The 21,792-nt window shown below is 36.9% G+C and overlaps 1 protein-coding gene across 5 annotated transcripts in view; it reads left to right on the top strand.

The window, feature by feature from the left end:
- The window catches only part of JMJD1C (jumonji domain containing 1C), a 321,108-nt gene that overhangs the window by 228,629 nt on the left and 70,687 nt on the right, over nucleotides 1-21,792 (top strand). For 4 of the 5 annotated variants that reach the window (XM_064269625.1, XM_010589154.2, XM_064269624.1 and 1 more), the window contains one exon: nucleotides 1,684-1,797. The exons of the other annotated variant lie outside the window; for it this stretch is intronic. Coding sequence is in view for 1 of the 4 variants with exons in the window: in XM_010589154.2 (XP_010587456.2) it covers nucleotides 1,684-1,797 (114 nt within the window). In the remaining 3 variants the exon portion in view is untranslated. The remainder of the gene's footprint in view (nucleotides 1-1,683; nucleotides 1,798-21,792) is intronic. 5 annotated transcript variants of the gene reach the window in all.

Genomic DNA, 21,792 nt, shown 5'->3' with positions numbered 1-21,792 from the left:
TTACAGCTATCATGTCAATCGATCATATATTAAACGTGCTATTTCTTACAAACTTTTAGTCACTTGTTAGATAAAATAATGAATAAAATTGATAAAATGTTAATTTTAGGAGTTTACATCTTGGAAAATGGAAAATGTTAGATGAAAACAGTAGCTGGAGACCGCTAAGTAATGTGGGGATTTTCTGTTTTGAAAATTAATGTCTCACTGAATTAAAAATACTTTTTATACGTATGTAGTATATAAAAAGTGAGCCTAGGACATAGTAAGGGGAGATGTTACTGAGATTAGGTGTTCTGATCATAAATATTGAAAATTGGTTAATATATTTGGTGTAGATAGTATAGAAATAAGGTATTTTTTAAATACTCGCCTGTTCTCGTGTGTTTTTAGTTTTTCAAAAGACTATTTACAGAGCTCTGTGATGAGTTGAATTTAAAGCTTCAACACGAATTTCTTAAATATAGAAATTCCATAACAGCTAGTCAAAACTAAAGATCATGAAGTTTTACCCCAGAGTATGTTTATTAGTTGTGATTAGCAAGATGTTAGATTTCCTTAAGACATAGAAAAGGGAAAAACACAATGGCACTGGAAATCCTGGGGGATTATTACTGTCTGTGCCAAGGGCTTTGGTTTGTATCCAAATGGTCACATGTTGCCTTTTAGGGAAAAAGTGTTGTCCATGTGATATAGGTAATTTGGGAGCCCAGTTGGTTAATTCCATTTTCCAAACTTTGATTCTTTTGTAGTAAAGTCACTATATGTCTTAAAAAAAGATGGTGGAATTTTGTTTCTGTTTTCGAGTTTTTAGAACAGTACTATGGATATAAAACATTTTGTTTTAGTCAGACTTCCTCTACTTCAAAATTCATTCAGTGCAATAGGAAAATGCATAATACTACCCTTATTTTCTTCCTCCTCCCCTGCCCACCCTGTCTCCCACTCCAAGATACGAGTAAAATCCTTTATGTAAAAGATGAGTCTTCCTTTAAGAAAATCAAGTGACCTTAGATTCACTTTAAAAAAAAAAAAAAGGCAGTGGAGACGGAGAAACTTAGTTGGGCTGTGTTGTGCCTCTTAACTCCCTCTTCCTGCTCCCTTCCCCCACGGTGTCTCACTGAAGCAGCTGGATTTTTATTTGTGCTTGGGGCTGGGGTGGGGGTGGTGAGTACAAGGGGTGGAGTTAAAAGACCAGATGCATCCTGATCATTTAAAATCCTGCTTCATGTGAATGAGCTAGGAAAAAAAAATTACGTATTTTAGCCATGACTACTTTGTTTTATAAAGAATAATACTTGTGGTTGGAAAAAAAGGCTGGGGTAAATATACTCTGCAATCCCAATTTACTTTTTTAGAAGCAGTCTCTTCTTAACAGATATTTTATACATATGTATTTGATCGGACCTTTTTTATTTTTCCTAAATAAACAATTTGGACTTCAGCATGCTGCAATTTTTTCATACTCCGTATATATCTACCTCATTCTTTTTAATAGGTACAGATATTCTATTGTATGAATAAAACTATTGCTTTAGATTATAATGAGACTAACATCAATGGGTATGATAAGACCATTGTGATGACACTAATCCATTTTTTTTATTTTTTATATATACCCCTTCATATTTTGAGGCTACTACCCAGAAAGCAATCATTAGAAATTTTTTTTTCTTTTGACAGACTTTCAAACCCCTGGTTGAAAAAAGTGTACCCAGTTCAGTCACTGCAGTAGAATTCCTAGTAGATAAACAACTGGATTTTTTAACTGAAGATAGTGCCTTTCAGCCCTACCAGGTAAGAAATTTTAGGTTACTTTTTAGAATTAACTATTCATTAAACCTCATTGATATTCAAATGTTGATTCTTTTTAAAATATTAAGCTTCGGCTAATATCTAGGTGTGACCAGAACCCAATACATTCAATAAATTTTCAATTGATGATAGGATAAATAATTTATTCGATCATCAAAAATATACTGAGAGCCTATTGTGAGCCAGGCAGCATTATGTCCTTGAGAATACAGAGGCGATAAAGTCCCTCTGTTGTGGAAATTAACGTTTTCAGTAATACTCATTGATAGAAAATAACTGGTTGGATATTAGTATAAATTATTTTGTCTCCAACTCTAAAGGTTAAGAATGGTGTCTGTTAATGTAATTAAAGAGAAGTAGTGTTTACTCTGTGCATACACATCAGTTTAGCGTAATTGCAGTTAATTTTTCTTTTAAGGGGGAATTTTCCTGTAGATAGTCATTAATTGAAAATTTTAGTTTCCCAGTGTTGTCAAGTAAATATAAATACAGATGTATGTAATTGAAAAAAAAAAAACGTTTTCTAATGTGCTGTTCGGTTTAAACTGAGTGAAAAGTGTCACATTGAAGTGATAAACTTTGTAAAAAGTTTTAATCAAGTTAAATCTTGTAGGTATAAGTAAAAACCATAGAAGTTTGTTCTCTTTGTGTATTTAGACTTCAAATTGAATTAAAGCTATATTTTATAGATTTCTTTTTATTTAAATATTGAAAATATAGTAATTGAAGTACAAGAAAGGATAAGTGAATTTGTTTGATTTTTTTTTTTCTTAATGGAGTAGAAAGTCAATATACCTGTTACTTTGTTTCATCCTAGTAACTGTTTTTTGGGAAATAAAGTGTAGAGCCACTGTTTCTATGGAAAAAACAAGAAGTTGAGTTAATGAGCAGCGACTTGTTGTGTGGAGTTGTAATGCTTAGGGAATTAGAGTAGTTTAGTGCCTCTGGGTCTACCAAAATGAACTGGTAGTCCCATCGGCGTAAATGTTATTTCCTAGGAAATAACTATATTGAAGTCTACATAACTGTGCTCTTGTCTTACCGCATGATCTTCCTTTATTTCACTAAATGGCCTAGTTATTGTATTGTTACCTTTTACTGTGCATTTATAGTACTTATAGCTAAAAGTTCGTAAGAAATCCCAGATTAATAGTAGAGGCATTGGAGCTTTCCCCTTGGGTTTTATTTTTTTTGTTATTAATGTGAGTGCTATTTAGCTTACTGTAAACGATTACACACATACCCAGTAAAACCATACACACACATATGTATTTCTAACAGTCTTTTAGAGAGAGTTAGACTAGGTGAATTCAGGTAGCCTAAAACTCTACAACATATTTATTAAAATGATAATGGTTGAAAGAATGTTCTGACACTTTATAGGATTTTTTAAAACATTCATATTCACATTCTGATGTGTCATTTTTCAAATAAAGGCACAAGAGCTAAAAAGTCTTACGTGCCTTGGTGCATTGTATGATTATCTGTGTTAGTAGGCTAGCTACTTGGACTGCTCTGTGTATATGGAGTCTCTGGGTGGTGCAAATGGTTAAGGTGCTCAGCTGCTAAACAAAGGGCTGGCAGTTGAGTCCACCCAGAGGCACCTTGAAAAAAAGGCCCTTGATTTAATTCCAAAATGTTAGCCATTGGAAACCCTGTGGAACACAGTTCTCTGATACACGTGGGGTCACCATGAGTTTAAATAGACTGGACAGCAGCTCATTTTTGCTAGTATAGAAGTTGACCTCTGGCCTAAAAGGATACTGTATCTCTCAGAGATGAATTGATTCACTTAACATTTCAACGTTTTGTGTTTCCCAAATAATGTGAACTAATTCTCAGTTCTAAGAATCATAAAGGAGTTTAGCAAAGAGCAGTTGATTTTAGGATCGTTTGCCTTAATTTTTGAATTTTGTATGCACTTTACAGGTAATAAATGGTTTATAATAAAACTTCTTTAGATGCATTCCAATTTTTATATTTAAGGTGTTTCTTTAAATCAGGTTAATAAAAAATATATCCCCAAGTATATAAATGCTACTGTAGAATTCTGAATGAAAATTTACTTCTAAGACTTAGGACGATTCAGTCTAGCTTTTCTAATTTAATTTTTTAAATGAATTTGTGAAATGTAGACACATTGTTGGTAAAGGAAGAATTAGGAGTTCATCTGATTAGTGTTTTCACAAGCCACTTGTCCAAACAGTGCATTAAATTCCTTGGCATCTTAAACATGGCAGCTGTTACCGGCATAGATTTTGTAAATAGTGCCTTGCCATACCTCAACCTCAGGGTAACCTTGTGTAAGTCAAAGGGAATTGGGGAAACTTGAACAAGTGACTTTTTTTTTTTAAAATGGTTCCTTAATTGTGTTTTCTCACATTTTTAAATTTCATGAAGGCAGTTTCTTCTTAATCTGGGTGCTAATTATCATTTACAGACTTGTTATGGGGGCAAAAACATCTTTTGTGGAAATGGCCTTTGTGTGTTTATATATATATATACATATATATATATTTTTTAATCGAGAGTGATGAGTACATGTACCGTGTGTCAGAAATTCCCACAAGATTATATTTTGCTGTGAAATCCTGGTGGCTTAGTGGTTAAGTGCTGTGACTGCTAACCAAGAGGTTGGCAGTTGGAATCTTCAGGTGCTCCTTGGAAACTCTGGGCAGTGGTTCTACTCTGTCCTGTATGGTCGCTATGAGTCGGAATCGACTCGACAGCAGTGGGTTTTTTTTTTCTTTTCCGTTTTTGGTGAACCGAATTAAATGTTTTTACAATGGGAAATCCCATTCACCACTTTTCTTTAGGAAAAAAAAAAGTTTTTTTTTTTAAAAAGTTTCAGAATGATAACATATATTGTAATAGTTAGAAAACAGAAGACACAGGATTAATACAGATTATAAATTCTTTCACTTGTAGGTCACTTGTTTGAATCCTGTGTGAATGATTTCCATGCAATGAATATCACGTGGCATGTATTAAGTTAGTTGTTCTTGTCAGTTTTGGGTGACACGTAGTTGGAGGTGGGGATTTAAGGGTGTAACCATCATAGATTATAGTTTTCAGTATTTGGGAAAGTTAAATGAGGAGAGAAATAGAACGATTATTTTACAGACAATATAACGGATGCATATTAATTAGGTCACTAGCCAGGATACCATGATATTGTTGTGTTTTTTCCTTCCCCGTGTACACAGATGAGTTCCTACTTCCTCCTTTTACATTTCCTGGCTGCAGTTAACTTTCTTTGAAGTAGAGGGGTGAGGGAAAAGAGAGAGGAAGTAGGAGAAAACTCTGGCTAAGAAGGAGGAAAAACAAAATATTGCTTCTTAAAGATGCTATTATAGGTTGTGGTTTTTGTTTAAGAGGACTTCTGTGGTATTGTTGCCTTAAACATGATTTGAGTTTTGTTACTTAATAGAAACAAGTCTTATAGTTTACTCTTTGGAATATGATTACAGAAATTATAAAAGACTCTCCTTGAATTTGATTGAAGTTTTGATCAAATTTAATTTACATTAAAACAGTTTGATAGTGAAATATGAACATTCAAGATGCTTTTGAAATCATCTTGTCGTAGATTTTGGCGACTGGCCATACACACACCTGCAGTTTTCAGCTTAGTTGCTTCACAGAGGATACAGAAGATTATTTCGTGCCTGAAAGTTGTGCGTGACTCATCTCTATAAATCTGGGTTGGTCAGGCTTGTTAGTCCAGTATTTTCTAGGGATCACAGTCCTCTTTCCTTTTAAATGTAATTAAAAAAAAAATAATGCAAAGGACACTGGTAAAACCATTCGATATTTGATGTAGAATGGTGCTCGTTCAGAATTACACCCCATGTTTATCTTATTGTGCACTAAAATCCGTTGTGACAATGAGATGTTTTCTCTCGAATAAGATAGAATCGTAAATCCTAGACTTGAAGGACGATTGTATTTGAAGTCTTGGGTCATAATAAGCATCTAAAAGTTTAGAAGTAAGACTATTAATATTACAGTTTCTATCAACATGTGGGGTTGCCATGAGTTGGTAATGGGTTTGGTTTAGTTTTTATCATCTTACAATAAAGAGTGAACTGCTTTATTAAATGCTATTGTGCTTTGACTTCCTGGCTGAAGGAAAAGGGTATGGATGGAACAAAGCTGAGCATCTTCTTAGTACCTGAACTAAAGATTGCTTAAAGACTGGAACAGAGAAGAATCTTACATTGTCTACTAAGTGAATGTGTCTGTCCTGAGCTAGATCTCTTTTATCTATAATTCTATAGGCCTTCAGTGAGAAAGCTGTTTTTCCAGTTTGAGTTGTTTTAACCCATAATATGATCATGTAAATTTAGTGACTTTGGTTTTAGATTATTCCCAATGTAGTAGTAGCTCAGCATATCTAGTTTGCTAGAAATAGTTCAAAGGACTGCCTAGGATAAGTTGTCATAGTTGGAATGTAGCAGAGGCATTTTTTTTTCTTCTTCTAAGTTTTTGTTACTATCCTGTGAAGTTTGGAATTGCTTCACAACCAGGAAGAGATAATGTAAGTAAGATCAAATTTAGCCCCGAATCAGCCAAGGTGAACAATTTTATTTTGTTTTTACTAGCCAAATGTTATACTTTGTTGACTTAAATATTTGACATAAGTGGTCCACAGACGAAGATTTGAAAGTCTTGTTGGTATAGATTTGACTTATAAGCAGATCTAGTCTCCAGGGTGCTGTGATGATATTGCTAGTAGTTAACAGGTTAGTATTGGTTGGGGAAGGGGAGAGGCTTGTGTTTTCAAACATTTCTTTACCCTCTAAATTATAGTTTAGATATATCACTTCAGAGCATTTTTTTAAATACAATATTCCTATAGTGGAAGTGAGCATTTGTTTGCCTTAGTGTACAGTATTTATTAGTATACTTATGTAAATGTTTCTATCCCAGAATTCTTCTCAGATTTGTTCTCTTCCTGGTATCAAGTTACTGCTTCCCCATTAGTTTTACTGATAGTATAAGCAAACTGTTTGACTTTCAGAAACTGCCTAGCAAACTTTTTTATGATAGAAATAAAAATTTTTTTTTCTTAAACATTTGAGGAGTAGTGACTGGACTCAATAAAGTGGTTTTATAGATATTTCTAAGAAACACTGGATAACATCCACTGTTAGGTGTGAGTACGGAGCCCCTTAGAGTGAGGGCACTGCAGTATAGTTCAGGGTATAGAAAGCAGAAAGCCCAGAGCGAAGCAGGAGGTGTCTAGAGCTCTTAGTGTTCCACTGACTGCTAATTAACTTGAAACTTCCATGGAAAAGAGTCTTTAAACGGAAACTTTATGCTTAGACTCCCTAAGTCTAAAAGGTAAAAACCAAAAAACCAGTTGCCGTTGAGTCGATTCTGACTCATGGCAACCCCATGCGTTGTGTCAGAGTAGAACTGTGCTCCACAGGGTTTTCAATGACTGACTTTTTGGAAGTGGATTGCCAGGGCTTTCTTTTGAGGTGCCTTTGGGTGGACTCAGACCTTTAACTTTTCTTTTAGCAGCCCAGTGCATAACTGTTTGTACCACTCAGGAACTGACTTCTAAGTTTAAAGGTAAGGGTTGACTTACCTTTAAAAATTTGAAATGTCTGGCTTTGGTAACTAAGACTTTCAACTGACTTCATTCATTTCAAACAGTTATTTAAGCTCTGTGGTTTCTGTATTCACAGAGCCCTTCCTAAGGCACTTAATGATTTTTAAAAGTTTATATAAAGCCTTATTTCCAAATAAATACATATATTTCAAATAAATAAATATGTATTTATTTATATGTACACAATTTCCTTGAAGTACACTTGATTTTAAGGGGCCAAAACACAGAGTAAAACTTCAATAATATAAATAAAGGAGAAGTTAGTAAAGACTGGCATGGTTAAGAAGTCTCATAAAGGAGGTAAAATGTGAAGGGGATTCACTTGAAAGGAGATGGAAATGAAAAATAGAGTAATGGAGACATGTGACAGGAAGTACAGCATAATCGATGATGAGGTAGATTTAGGGGACAGTAGAATATCAGCCTAGCTAGAAAAGAAAGTTTGTTTTTGAATAGTAGGTATACTAGGTAAGTATGGTAGGTCCAGAAAAAAGAGGAAAAGGGTTGCTAAGTACAGTGCTAATTGCTTTTATCTTGTAGGCCATAATGAAACTTGGAAACTTTGAAGCAAGGGAGTAACAAAAATTTCTTCATAACCATAACAAGCTAATTATTGTAATATATCAGCTAATCGATTGGTTCTTTACTTAGTGTCCTTTGTCCTAGAGATTCAGTCTAGCATAATGGTTAAGATGTGAATTTTGAAGTCAAGACAGGCAAGCATGGGTTCAAATTCTAGCTTTGCCATTTGCTAGCTATGTACCATTGGAAAAGACTAAACTATTGTAAGTAAATGGTTTCCTCATCTATAAAATATACCGTCTACTTCAGGGTTGTTAGAAAGCTTCAGTGAGATTAGTTAAATTAATTTCTACATAGAAACTGCTCAATAGAAGGTAGCTGTTATCTGTGCGTGTTCTAAATTTCCCATTTTGTAGATGGTGTCCTAAACCTTTGGGGGGATATTTGGAACCCCTTTCTCTTCCTATCATTCATATGCTGATTTGACATTTCTCTCCCACATTCTCCCTCTCACTTTTAATCATCCCACTTAATTTGTCTTGTCTTGAACCCTACCATTCTTGCTGCAGCTGGTGCCAGACAAGCTTTTTTAGGTGCTGTGCAACATATAATCAACGTATAACACAACATCCTTGTAGATAAGATTCCATGGTGACCTCTTAAACTTATTTTAAGGCAAAATATTAGAAAAGATGACTTCAGGACCCTAATTGTGGTATTACGCTCCCCAGTGCACCCTTACTTTTTTTTCTACAGAGAAAGTCATGAACGTCAGTCGCTACTGATAGTTATTTTTACCTTAAAAAGTATTAAGTGATATTCGGCAAGTTACAGAATTGTTTTTCTTTATTTGGTTCTGTGTAATACTGGCTGTGGGGAGAGGCCATATGGATGGATATAATACTAGGGTTTAGAAATCCTCTAAGCATGGAATAAAAGTACTGGGCTAAATGACCTTGAGCTCCTTCCTAACCACTAACAGTCATAATTTTATGATCCTGCTCAAGGTGGAAGAAGCCATCCTTGACCAACATTAAACTAATAAGTTAAGCCCTGACTAATTATTTTAGTTGCAGGGATAAGGGCCTTTCAGTCTAAATAGGTTTATCAGAGGAGAGAGCTTTTTAGTCAGACCATGCCAGATGCGAATCAAAATTCTGCAAACTTAGAATAACAAGATTGTTTGGATTAACAGTACTTACCCAGAGCTTTCTGTTCTGTATTTTACTATATCTGTTTCTCACTGGTATTTTGAAAGGAATTGAGCACATTCCCAATTAATGTCTATGAGTTTTCATATGCATTTCCCTTTTCCATTTTACTTTGCATTCATACTAGCATTTGCCTAGTAGTTTTTTGAGTTTGTTGAAATAAAATCAGTAAAAATGAGAACTGTGAGATTGTAGGATATATACTGCGCCAAGAGTATTAAAAAATATGGGATCTTCGCTGTGAACTGGTGGATTATTGGCTTGGTAGGATCAGCATCTGTGGGCAGGCATGGCCTGGGGGTGGTCTAGGAGATGGGGCCAGAGCAGGAAGCCGCTATTGTGTAGTCCTTGGCTTTATACCATTTCTAGTCAAAAGTGACAGCTTGCAATGGTGGACCCAAGCTGAAATTTGGATCGTAGGATGGATTACAAGAAAAGGGGAACTAGTGGCTAAAACAGGATCATTGTACTTCCTTATTTAAGACTTTTTTTTTTTAATTTAAAGTTGATACATATTTAAATACTTAGGAATTTTACAGTTCGTCCTGCATTCTATTTATTAAACCTTTTCTCTCACACTTGTCTGATCTTATGTAGCCGTGGTTTAAAAAGTAGTTATGAAACATACTTATTAAGTTTCTACAAATCAGGTATTTCGATTTACCCAAATCCATATCTTCTATGATTAAAAAGGAAATTCTTTATTTGTAAAAATTAGTTGCAAAACTTGGTGTGTTGAAAATGTATCTATGGAATCCAGGAACATGTTATTCTGACTGAAATTTGGCCCAAGTATGAGCTGTTCTGCAGTAGTCAGGTTAAAAACATTTATAAGTCACAGTCTGCAGTAGTTCTCTCCTGGTCCCAAATCTGCTATGATCGTATGCTAAAAAATCTGCCAGTCTCTTTTTAATTTTTTGTGGTTGCTGTTATGAATTTAAACTATGTGAAATTATGCTTGTAGAAATCAGATTTAAAAAATTTTAGCCATAGTTAACCATTGAGCAGGATTTTCTAGTTTCTCTTTGCCAAAAAAAAAAAAAGGTGATAGTATTTATTCCTTTTGCCCAGTTGCTAATTCTTATTAAAGTATAGCAAAATTAAAATGTTACTTCTCAGTTTAATGTTAATATTTTATATTTGTAAAATTCGACAATTTCTAAAACATTTCCATTTGCATTGTAATTATTTTGTTAACCTTGAGAGGAAAACAGATTGTATTATTGTCTTAATCCATACAACTCTTGAGAGTTCTAATGTACAAATGAGAGAAGGTGGAAGAAATAGAGCCCCACTTAAATTAGGTTAAGTAAATGTGGGAGGGGGCTATTGTCAAGATACAATAGGCAGTCTCATGGACATTCATAGCAGGAAAGTACAGCTGGACCTTGTTCAAATTGGAAGTAGGAACTGGAAAGTCAGGAGCTAAAGTCACATATTCCTTCTTCTCCCTCAATCTCTTTTCGGCAGACAGGCTTCTGCTTACTCATTGGTTTTGCTTCTCATAAATATTAGTTTCCATGTGACTTTGACATGTCAGCGTGTCTATTCTCCCACCTCCTCTTCATCCTCCTTTATAAGACCTTTTAAATCTAGTATTTGTGCTTTTTAGGAGAATGGAAGGCTGAAAGGAGAGGAAGGAAGAAATATGAGGAAGGTAGAGAATATATGGTAGCCATTTTTACACGCAAAAAAAAGTGAGGTTTTACGGAAGTTGTGACTTAGCATTAAGGTTCACACAGCCATTGAGTAGCTGAACCAGAACTTGAACTTAAATCTAGAACTGTAGATATTATTTCTACTATACCACCCTGCCTTTGTGAGCCATCAAATGGGAAGTATCACCAATTTGCCCATCGTTGGACAAAGAACTTGATTTGACCTTTTATCTCTGGTTTCTGAAAGTAGCCCTTGAAATTCCCCAGCAATCCAGTGTGTCCTTGTTTTTCTAAATCAGCCAGGCAATACTTGAAAGTGTGCAGATGAGGTGGGAGTCCAAGGACCACACCTGGCAAATTAACTTCAGGAAAAGGGGGCAGGGGGTGATGAAATCAGTCATGTGTATTAATGATGTACGTAATCATTGACTGTGCAGTAAGGCCCCAGTCATGCATATAATTGAATCCCCTGTAACTATTATGAAGGACCCTGGACCTTCGAGCCGCCTGTCCAGCCTCCCGATTGATGATATACGTGGGAGGACTGGGCATATCTCTGGCAACATGGAGCCCTGTGCTCAAAACTCCTCCCAGACTTCACCTGTGCGTCTCTTTGTGTATATCCTTTTGTTATATTAAAAAGGTTGGTGAGTATAACCCTTTTTTGGGGTTCTGAGTTGTTCTAATGGATTCTCAAACCCACCAGGGACAGTGCAAGCCAGCAGGCCCTGGCATCTGCCTATTTGGCAGTTGATTAGAAGGACAGAGTCCTAATTTGTAAGGAACCAGCTTTGGGTGGCTGCTGGATAGAAGGCTATGCAAGTAATCATTTTGTAAGGACTTAACTTGGGGCAGTTAGGGTCAGCAAGAGAGAAAACTCCACACGGGCAGGTGGTGTCAGAGATGGAAAAGTGGGGAAGCAGGAATGTGAATAATTTCGGCACTTGGCCTTGCGTCTTTTATAAATACACCCATCATTCTCTTTGATTTGATGCTTTGTTACTTTCTTTTGACATCGTCCTAAGTATAAGACTACGTTTTTCCTTAATTTTATTGCCTGCACTATTTCCCTAGACTTTCCACATACTAGCATCAAGCTATACTTCAAATCTGTGTGTCATTTTTAGACTCCGTTTGTTCCCTAGGAGAGAATCCAAACAGATTACAATATTTGGCAGTCTCCCTGTTTTCTCAGCTGCCTAGTTTTCTCTGTTAAATGTATAGGTATCCTGAAGACCTAAATTTGCTGAAAGTTAAAATGAAAAACAAAATACTTTAAAATGAAGTCCTGTCAGCCTCTTGCCAAAAGGGTTATCTCTAAAATTCAAGTCTTCCTAGGCTTCAAACAAAAGGCAATATAGTACCACCCTTAGTTAATAAGTAATACAGATTGAAGCCTAGTCATTCATATATTTGAGAACCTGCTCTGTTGTACTCAGGAATACAAACACAAATGCCCCGTCTTCATAGATCCTATAGTCTAATGGAGAAACACACATAGATATAAATGTAAATAAAGGTAAAATATAGTAAGTAGCAGATGCCAGGGAAGTATACGAACCCAGAGTGGTTATGGGAAGGATACGGAGGGGATGACCCTATTCTTAGAATAAGTAACCCCTGAGTTTTCTCAGGATGAATATAAAATAGCTAGGGCGGCAGGGCTGGTGGGTACATGAAGACAAGTGAATAAGCAGGATGTGTGTTGATGGTTTTGCCACTTAAATAGACCCTGACCATACCATCGTACTGTGAAGGTCGAATGGTGACGAGAGGGAACCTTATTAACCACTTTTAGTTGGGTCAGTCATTTGACTGGTCTTAATCTTGCTGTTCTCATTGAGTCAAAGAATAATTATCATCTGTTAAAAAGAAGCAGCATCGGCTGTAAGCGTTTGGGGCACCACTTTTCTTTTTCTCCCTTTTCTACAGCTGCATGATTTGCCGGAATGATTGTTAACCCTGAAGATAAATGACATCAAATATGCTAATCTGTTTTACTGTTGAAATTTTCCAAGGCAGGAGATAAGTCTCTGGAGTGTATAAATTATTAGGCAGTAAGTAGGCCTATCTTTTAAAGAATGTATGTTTTAAGATCCAAGGAAAAAGAAGATCATGTCATTGTTGAGCTGTAGTGTATAGACATTCACATAATTGCTATATGCCAGTCAGTTTACTAGATACCCATTGCCGTTGAGTCAATTCCCACTCATAGCAACCCTATAGGACAGAGTAGGAGTGGCTGGTGGATTTGAAATGCTGACCGTTTGGTGTGCAGCCAAGCTCTTAACCACGGATTTAAAGACAGATGAAATACTTGGTTTTCTTTCAGGTTAGAGAGAGAGAGACAAATAAAACTATAGCAAAATACTGTAAGTTCTAAAACCGGTACGTTCATAGTGTTTTATGCTGTGGAAGTAACCGATAAAGGAATAGCAGATGTGTGCCCGTTTCTTTTTCTTTATTTCTTCTCGAAGACAGGGTTTAGAAGATGGAAAAAATGTAAGGTAAGCTAGTATATGGTATTTGGGAAACCCTGGTGGCGTGGTGGTTAAGTGCTACAGCTGCTAACCGAAAGGTTGGCAGTTCGAATCCACCAGGCACTCCTTGGAAACTCTACGGAGCAGGTCTACTCTGTCCTGTAGGGCCACTATAAGTCAGAATTGACTCAGTGGCAACGGGTTTTTTTGTTTGTTTGTTTTTTTAGTATTTGATTCTTTGTTTTATAGTGCATTATAGGATAGTCTGCATATGTGGCTCTGGGTCAGTAAATGCCTTTAGCACCTCCTTCCATTTATTTTGATAATGAAAAAACTAAAAGAAAAAAAAAATCCCCTTACCTTTACTATGCACTTTTTCCCTTTCCATCCCCCCTCCTCTTTGTTGAGAGCCACTGGGGTTATAGATTAGACTTAATAGGAAAAGTGGCGGCCTTCTAAGCAGTCTTGCCAGGTCAAGAAAGTCTAAGTGGCCTACACTGCCCGCACCCTAATCGTTGGAAAGTATCTGGCCCTGTTTCCTGAATCATTGCCATAGCTCTTGCTTCTTCTTCTGAGTCTGGATACTGTGAAGTTCCCTGCTGTCCAAAACCTCGTACCAAGATTTTAATTTCAGGTCAAATTCTTGTATCACAGACCCATTCCCTGAGATCTCTACACCAAAAACCAAACCAGTTGCCACAGAGTTGATTCCAACGCATGGTGACCCTATAGTACAGAGTAGAACTGACCCATAGGGCTCCAAGGCTGTAGTCTTTATAGAAGCACACTTTAATATCTTTCCCCTGTAGAGTGGCTGGTGGGTTCGAACCACCGATCTTTCTGTTAGCAGCCAAACACGTAACCAGTGGGCCACCAGTGCTCCTCCCATGACCCCTAGACTTAGTTCTTTAATAAAGGCTATTAGCTATAAAGGGGTAATATGTTTCCCATGGTCACATTTGAGCTTAAATAGGGATACCTATTGTCTTAATCGTCTAGTGCTGTTATAACAGAAATACCACAAGTGGATGGCTTTAACAAACAAAGTTTATTCTCTCACAGTCTAGTAGGTTGGAAGTGTGAATTCAGGGTGTCAGCTCCAGGGGAGAGCTTCCTCTTTCTGTCAGCTCTGGAGGAAGGTCCTTGTCATCAGTCTTCCCTTGGTCTAGGAGCTTCTCTGCAAAGGAACCCAGGTCCAGCTTTCTTGGTGGTAAGAGGTCCCCTGTGTCTCTCTGCTCATTTCTCTTTTTTATTTCTCAAAGGAGATTGGTTTAAGATACAGCCTAGTAGATTGAGTCCTGCCTCACTAACTTAACTGCCATTTATCCCACCTCATTAACATCATAGAGATGGGATTTATAACACATAGGAAAATCACATCAGATGAGAGGATGGTAGACAGCTACACAGTACTGGGAATGATGGCCTAGCTAAGTTGACAAGATATTTTTAGGGGACACAATTCAGTCCATGGCACCTGTGTATCCCTGTGTTTCTAAGCCTTGATGCCATCAAGTCAGTTCTGACTCATCTAAAGTGATATGAAATACAAATTTTTGTTTGTTTTAGTCCACTGCTCTTCTAGATGCTCTTTGCCTGAGAGTCAGGTACTATACATGAAATTAATGTGCTTTTGTCCCCGATTAGCAACGCTTCATCTTTTTGCCATTTTTGGAAATAGCCTGTATAAAAACTAGAATTTTGTATAACGAGGGTAAATTTTAAAATCTGGATATATAAGACCTTCTTGTACATATAAAGTCTTCAACGTGAAGACTTTTAAGATATTATCCAGTATGTGGACCTTAAAAACACAATACCCTAAAGCACCTAAGAAGGATAGGTTTTTATCCTGTTTCTTTATCCACTCCAGGTCTTTTTCAAGGAATCCTCTTTTGTCACAAACTAACAGTTCCTTATAATGCTTAACAGTACTCAGTGTTGAAAATTTTTCCTAATGTTTATTGCATATATGTTATATCAATTAGGCAAACTTACATCAACTAGTAGTATCTGCCTGGCATGTATGGAGAAGGATTGTGAGGCTCTTCCCCGGCTGAGCAAGAGTGTGGGTGGATAAGTGATAGCCACTACCAGTACTTTACAGGAGCAGGCTGAACTAGCACTTTGTTTTTTATTGGTCTTGATCACTTCTATTTCCTTCCCATTTTGTCTTGTTCTACAAAAAGGTATAAATATACATATTTGTATCTATATATTTTTAGAAAGTCAATTTGGATGATGTCACAACTTAATTAAATCTACCTTCTCCCCCCCAAAGCTCCAAGGACTTTGGTTTAGTGCTAATATTATTAAAATAAAAAATAATTCAAAATTAATCAAATTAAAAAATATAAAGAAACAATCAGCACACAGCAGTTGTAATATAAGTTGCCAGATTTTGTTGAACAAGTTGTATTACCTGTATACAAAGATACATGCCTACTCAAAAACATAAACCAGTTTCTACTGAGTTGATTCAGATTCATGGCAACCTCGTGTGTCAGCCTAGAACCATGTTCCATTGGCTGATTTTTTTTTGGGCGGGTAGATTGCCAGGCCTTTCTTCTGAGGCACCTCTGGGTTGACTAGAGCCTCCAGCCTTTCCATCAGCAGCCAAGTGTGCTAAACCTCTGTACCCCCCAGGGACTCTGTGTCAAATACATATATAAAATGCATCTTCTCAGGGAATTTTTGTTCTTATTGGGGAGGCAAAAATAACAGAAATTGTTAGTAGGACAACAGGCCAACTTGGACTCAAATCCCAACTCTGCCGTTTACTATCTGAAATGTTAGGCAAGGCACATAATCACATAACTATTACTTATTTTCGTCTATAAAATGGGCATCTAATACCTATCTTATGTTATTGTTTCCATACTTAATGAGATAATATAAAAGCACATTGCACCCTATACATTTTTTGTGATAAAGAGAATGAATGTGGTAGGAATTCAGAGAATAAAAAGATCTGTTTGGGTAAATCTCAGTTCATAATATATGTACTTCTAAGAAGCCCGTTAGAAGTAATCTTTTTTTTAAACCCCGAGCAGACAAAATAGATGTTATTCACAACTTTTACTGCTTCACCAGGGGTATATCCTGCATTCTCCTAGTTTCTTCTTCTTTTTTTACAGCCAAGATTTTGTACTGTAGTATATAATTTCAAACATTCTCACTAGCACTGAAACTCCCTTACGCCTTCTGTGACATCTACCCTTTAATTTCCTATCTTGAAACAGTTCCATTATTTGCTTTCCCCACTTTTATACCCTGAATCTGCGCTGTCCAAATTTAAATTAAAAATTCAGTTCCTCAGTCACACTAGCCATATTTCTGGTGCCCAATAGCCATGTATGGGACAGTACAGATGTAACATTTCAACCATAACAAAGAATTCTATTGTATAGCCTTGCCCTAAATGGCTAACACTGCAAAAGAAAGTTACGTGTGTGTATTTTGGTGCCATTAGAATTAAATTGTCTCCAATCTCAGCAGAGCGCTTAGAGTACCATTTGGCATCCTTTTGTATGCCCCTGGTAAGCTTCCATTTCCCAGAGCGGTTACTCCAAATCATCACTATTCCCTTGTACTTCTGCATTTTCTCTTAGCAGATGACCTTTCTCCTGCCTCCCAGAGGAAATTGAGGTTGCAAGCTGGAACTCCCTTAACTTCTGTTCTTATACTAATATTTGCATCTTTTTTATCTCCTTTTTTCTTGTCTCAGAGATATGCCTCTTTTCTACAACAACTAAATCAATTTTACAAGTATTTATTTGGTACCTGCTATGTCCCAGGCATAGGTACTATAGTGTTGGGTGCTTGGGGATAAAGCCACGAACAAAACAGAAAAGTCCCTGCTCTCATACACCTTGTCTTGTAGCGAGAAGAGACAGACAACAAACAAAGTAACTTTTAAGTGTAGTAGAAGACAGTGGAGAAAAATAAAACCAGAAGGTATCAGAATAATAAGGGGAAGATGGCTTGTAAAGTTAAATAGGGTAAACAGGGAAGGCCTCATCCTAAAGCATCATTTAAGCAGAAATTTGAAAGGAAGAAAGGGAATAAACCCAGGAGATGAGAGTTGGTTGGCCATTCCATTTTGACCTTCCCAGTAGGATAAACAAAATGGAAAGACCCTAAAACTAGAGTGTTCAAAGAACAGCAAGGAAAATACAATATGGAGATTAGTAGAAAACAAGGTCAGAAAGGTAATAAGGTACTGGATCAATTCTCCTCTACCCCCCTCTCCACCTCTGCAGAAACTTATAATAAACACGTATTCAGAGTAGTATAATGAACCCTTCACGTACTCATTATTCAGGCTTAACAATTATCAGTTCGTAGCAGGTATTGTTTTGTTTTGCTACCCCCTCTTGTATTATTTCAAAGCAAATCCTACACAGCGTATCATTTCATCCCTCAATGTTTCTTTTATCAAAATATCTAGTTCACTAGCAATCTCCGGGGTCACCACTTAGTGTTTTGATTAGTGTTATTGTCAACTACTGAATTAAGAATATTACATTTTTCTAATTCTTAAGAATTTTATATTTCCAATGAACTCTGAAAGTTGCTCTTGAACGTAGAGTAGCTAAAGCGAAAAGAAAAAATGGTGAAGTAAAAGCTGAACAGAAGAAAGCCTCAAAGGGTGGTTTGAGAGGACAAAGTATTATGATGAAATGTGCAGAGACCTGGGGGTAGAAAAGCAAAAGGGAAGAACATGCTCAGCACTTTTCAAGCTGAAAGAACTGAAGAGAAAATTCAAGCCTCGAGTTGCAATATTGAAGGATTCTATGGGGAAAATATTAAACTATGCAGGAAGCATCAAAAGACAATAGAAGGAATACACCTAGTAACTATACCAAAAAGAATTGTTCGACTTTCAGTCATTTCAGGAGGTAGCATATGATCAAGAAGCGATGGTACTAAAGGAACAGGTCCAAGCTGCACTGAAGGCATTGGCAAAAAACAAGGTTCCGGGAATTGACGGAATACTACTTGAAATGTTTCAACAAACGGATGCCACACTGGAAGCTGTCACTTGTCTGTGTCAAGAAATTCTGGAAGACAGCTGCTTGGCCAACCGACTGGAAGAGTTCCACGTTTATACCCATTCCAAAGAAAGGTGATCCAACAGAATGTAGAAATTACCAAACAATATCATTAATATCACACACAAGTAAAATTTTGCTGAAGATCATTCAAAAGTAGTTGCAGCGATACATTGACAAGGAACTACAAGAAATTCAAGCTGGATTCAGAAGAGGACGTGGAACGAGGGCTGTCATTGCTGAAGGCAGATGAATTGTGGCAGAAAGCAGAGGATACCAGAAAGATGTTTACTGTGTTTTATTGACTGTGCAAAGGCATTCAACTGTGTAGATCATAAGAAATTATGGCCAACACTGCAGAGAGTGGGAATTACAAAACACTTTTAATTGTGCTCATGAGAAACCTGTACATTAACCAAGAGGCAGTCATTCGAAGAAAACAAGGGGATACTGCATGTTTTAAAGTCAGGAAGGGTGTGCATCAAGGTTGTATTCTTTCACCATAATTAATCTGTATGCTAAGCAGATAATCCCAGAAGCTGGATGGTATGGCGAACACAGCATTGCGATATGAAGATGACACAGCTTTTGGTTTGCTGAAAGTGAAGAGAACTTGAAGCACTTACTGATGAAGGTCAGTGACTAAAGCCTTCAATATAGATTACACTACAACATAACGAAAACAAAAATCCTCACACTGGACCAATAAGCAACATAATAATAAATAGAGAAAAGATTGAAGTTGTCAAGGATTTCATTTTACTTGGATCCATAATCAACACCCATGGAATCAGCAGTCAAGAAATTAAATGAGGTATTGCACTGGGCAAATCTCTGGTAAAAGATCTCTTTCAGGTGTTGAAAAGCAAAGATGTCACTTCAAGGACTAAGGTGCCCCTGACCCAAGCCATGGTGTTTTCAGTCACCTTATATGCATGTGAAAGCTGGACAGTGAATAAGGAAGATGGAAGAAGAATTGACGCCTATAAATTATGGTGTTGGTGCAGAATATTAAATATACCATGGACTGCAAGAAGAACAAACAAATTTGTCTTGGAAGAAGTACAGCCAGAATGCTCATTGGAAGCAAGGATGGCAAGACTTCAGCTCACATACTCTGGACATGTTGTTAGGAGGGACCAGTCCCCGGAGAAGAAAGGACATCATGCTTGGTAAAGTAGAGGGTCAGCAAAAAAGAAGACGACTCTCAAGGAGATGGATTGATACAGTGGTAAACAATGTGCTCAAGCATACCAACTATTGTGAGGATGGTGCAAGACCGAACAACATTTTGTTCAGTTCTACACAGTTACCATGAGTCAGAACCAACTCAAGGGTGCCTAAGAACAGCAACCCAATATGGTGATGAGCCTTATTGATGCTTAGATCTTTGGCTAGTGAAATTCCCTCCAAATTAGCTCCTGAATCCATGTGATGTCACACTAGTAGTTGTGATTAGCTGCCATCAAGTCGACCCCCAACTCTTGAGGACTCATGCACGATAGGACAAAATGCTGTGTGTCTGGTTCTTCACCATTCCCATGATTGATTGTGGATGGAACCGTTGTGATCCCCATAGGGTTTTCACTGGCTGGTTTTTTGGAAGTAGATCACAAAGCCTTTTCTTCCTAATCCATCTTAGTCTGGAAGCTCCAATGAAATGTGTTCAGCATCATAGCAACACCCAAGCCTCTACTGACGAGTGGTGGTGGTTGCACATGGAATGCATTGGCTGGAAATCGAACCCAGGTATCCTACGTGGAAGGCAAGAATCCTACCACTGAACCACCACTTCCCCCCACAGTAGTAGTAGGCTTTACTAACTAGTATGACAGGGTGTTCTGGGTTCATCTTATATATTTCCCAGATGTGATATCATCCATTTTTCTAAGTAGCCCTGGTTCCTTTTGGTGGAACATGATACTTGGAGATCACTGGAGGGACCAGTCCCTGAAAGAGAGGACATCATGTTTGGTAAAGCAGAGAGTCAGCAACAAAAAGAAAGACCCTCAACAAGAGGAATTGACACAGTGACTGCAGCAATGGGCTTAAACATAGCAATGATTGTGAGGATGGTGCAGGACTGAGCAGTGTTTTGTTCTGTTGTACATAAGGTTGCTATGAGTCAGAATCTATAAGACTTCTCAATGAACAGAGGCAGGAAATTTTTTATTTTTTAAAATAAAACACATCATGATAATTCTAATTCAAATGAAGAACTACAGAGCTCTTACTGGATTACTTTTGCCTTGTCTCTGTAACTCTTTTCTCCCACTCTGAGAATCCCAGTTCTCAGGAACACAGCAATGGCATAATTAGAGTATCACATGACTATTGATTTCCTCTAACTATTTATTATGCAGCCAGCAGATTGAGAATAACAGCGCTGACATTACGGCCAACAATATAATTGCTGAGAATAGTCTAAATTTTTGTTGCAGTTTTTTTTCTTCTTAGGATATATCCCACTAGGAATATGCTCAGTTTATTATTTTTTAAAATCTTTTAGAATTGTTCTTCTCTGTGATCTTGGTTTTTAAAAGCTAATTCCTCTCCTTGTGTTTTAGATTTCCACCTTCACAGATACTTTCTTGTATTCACCATATTTTAAACCTGTTCACTTTATTGTTTTTTCCCCTTCCATTTTTTAAATAAACTCTTTTATTTTTGTAATTTATTTTGTTGTTGAGAGTACACACAGCAGAACATATACCAATTCAACCGTTTCCACATGTACAATTCAGTGACGTTATGTTCTGTGAGTTGTGCAACCTTTCTCACTCTCCTTTTCTGAGTTGTTCCCCCCCCATTAACATAGATTCACTGCCCCCAAAGTGTTTTATCAAATCTTTTGAATTGCTGTTGCCAATTTCATCCCATATAGGTAGATCTTAAAAAAGCACAGTGCCCAAAGCACACATTCTTTACTAGTTAAACGAAAGTATTGTTTGGTTTTCAGAAAGCTTCAGGGGATATTTTTGGTTTAAGGTATGAAGATTATCTCAGGGCAGTAGTTCCAGGGATTCATTCAGCCTCCATGGCACCAGAAGTTCTGGATTCCTTGAGAATTTTAAATTTTGTTCTGCATGTCTCCCCTTTTGATCAGGATTCTGCAGCTCTTTTTATAGTATAAAAAATAAAGGTCTTCCAGTCACACACATTGTAGTTGTTGCTTTGTTTTACTTCCTTGCTTCATAGTTGGGATTCTTAAGTTCTCTCTTTTAATATCAGTTTTTTTCAAGCTTCATAAAAACATCTCAATCAATGCAGCCTGGCTTCTGCCTCCACTTCCACTAAACTGATGTTTATTAGTAATCTCTTAATTACCAAATAAATATTTGAGTTTCCATCTTTATCCTATTGAACCTTTGCATTTAATGCTGGATCACTATCTTTCTGGAAACTCTTTACTCCCGTTGTTTTTTATGACAC

The sequence above is a fragment of the Loxodonta africana genome, chromosome 16, assembly GCF_030014295.1.
Source record: "Loxodonta africana isolate mLoxAfr1 chromosome 16, mLoxAfr1.hap2, whole genome shotgun sequence".
Classification (NCBI taxonomy): Eukaryota; Metazoa; Chordata; class Mammalia; order Proboscidea; family Elephantidae; genus Loxodonta; species Loxodonta africana.
The sequence above is the reverse complement of the archived record's forward strand: the minus strand, read 5'-3'. Positions and strand labels throughout refer to the sequence as shown.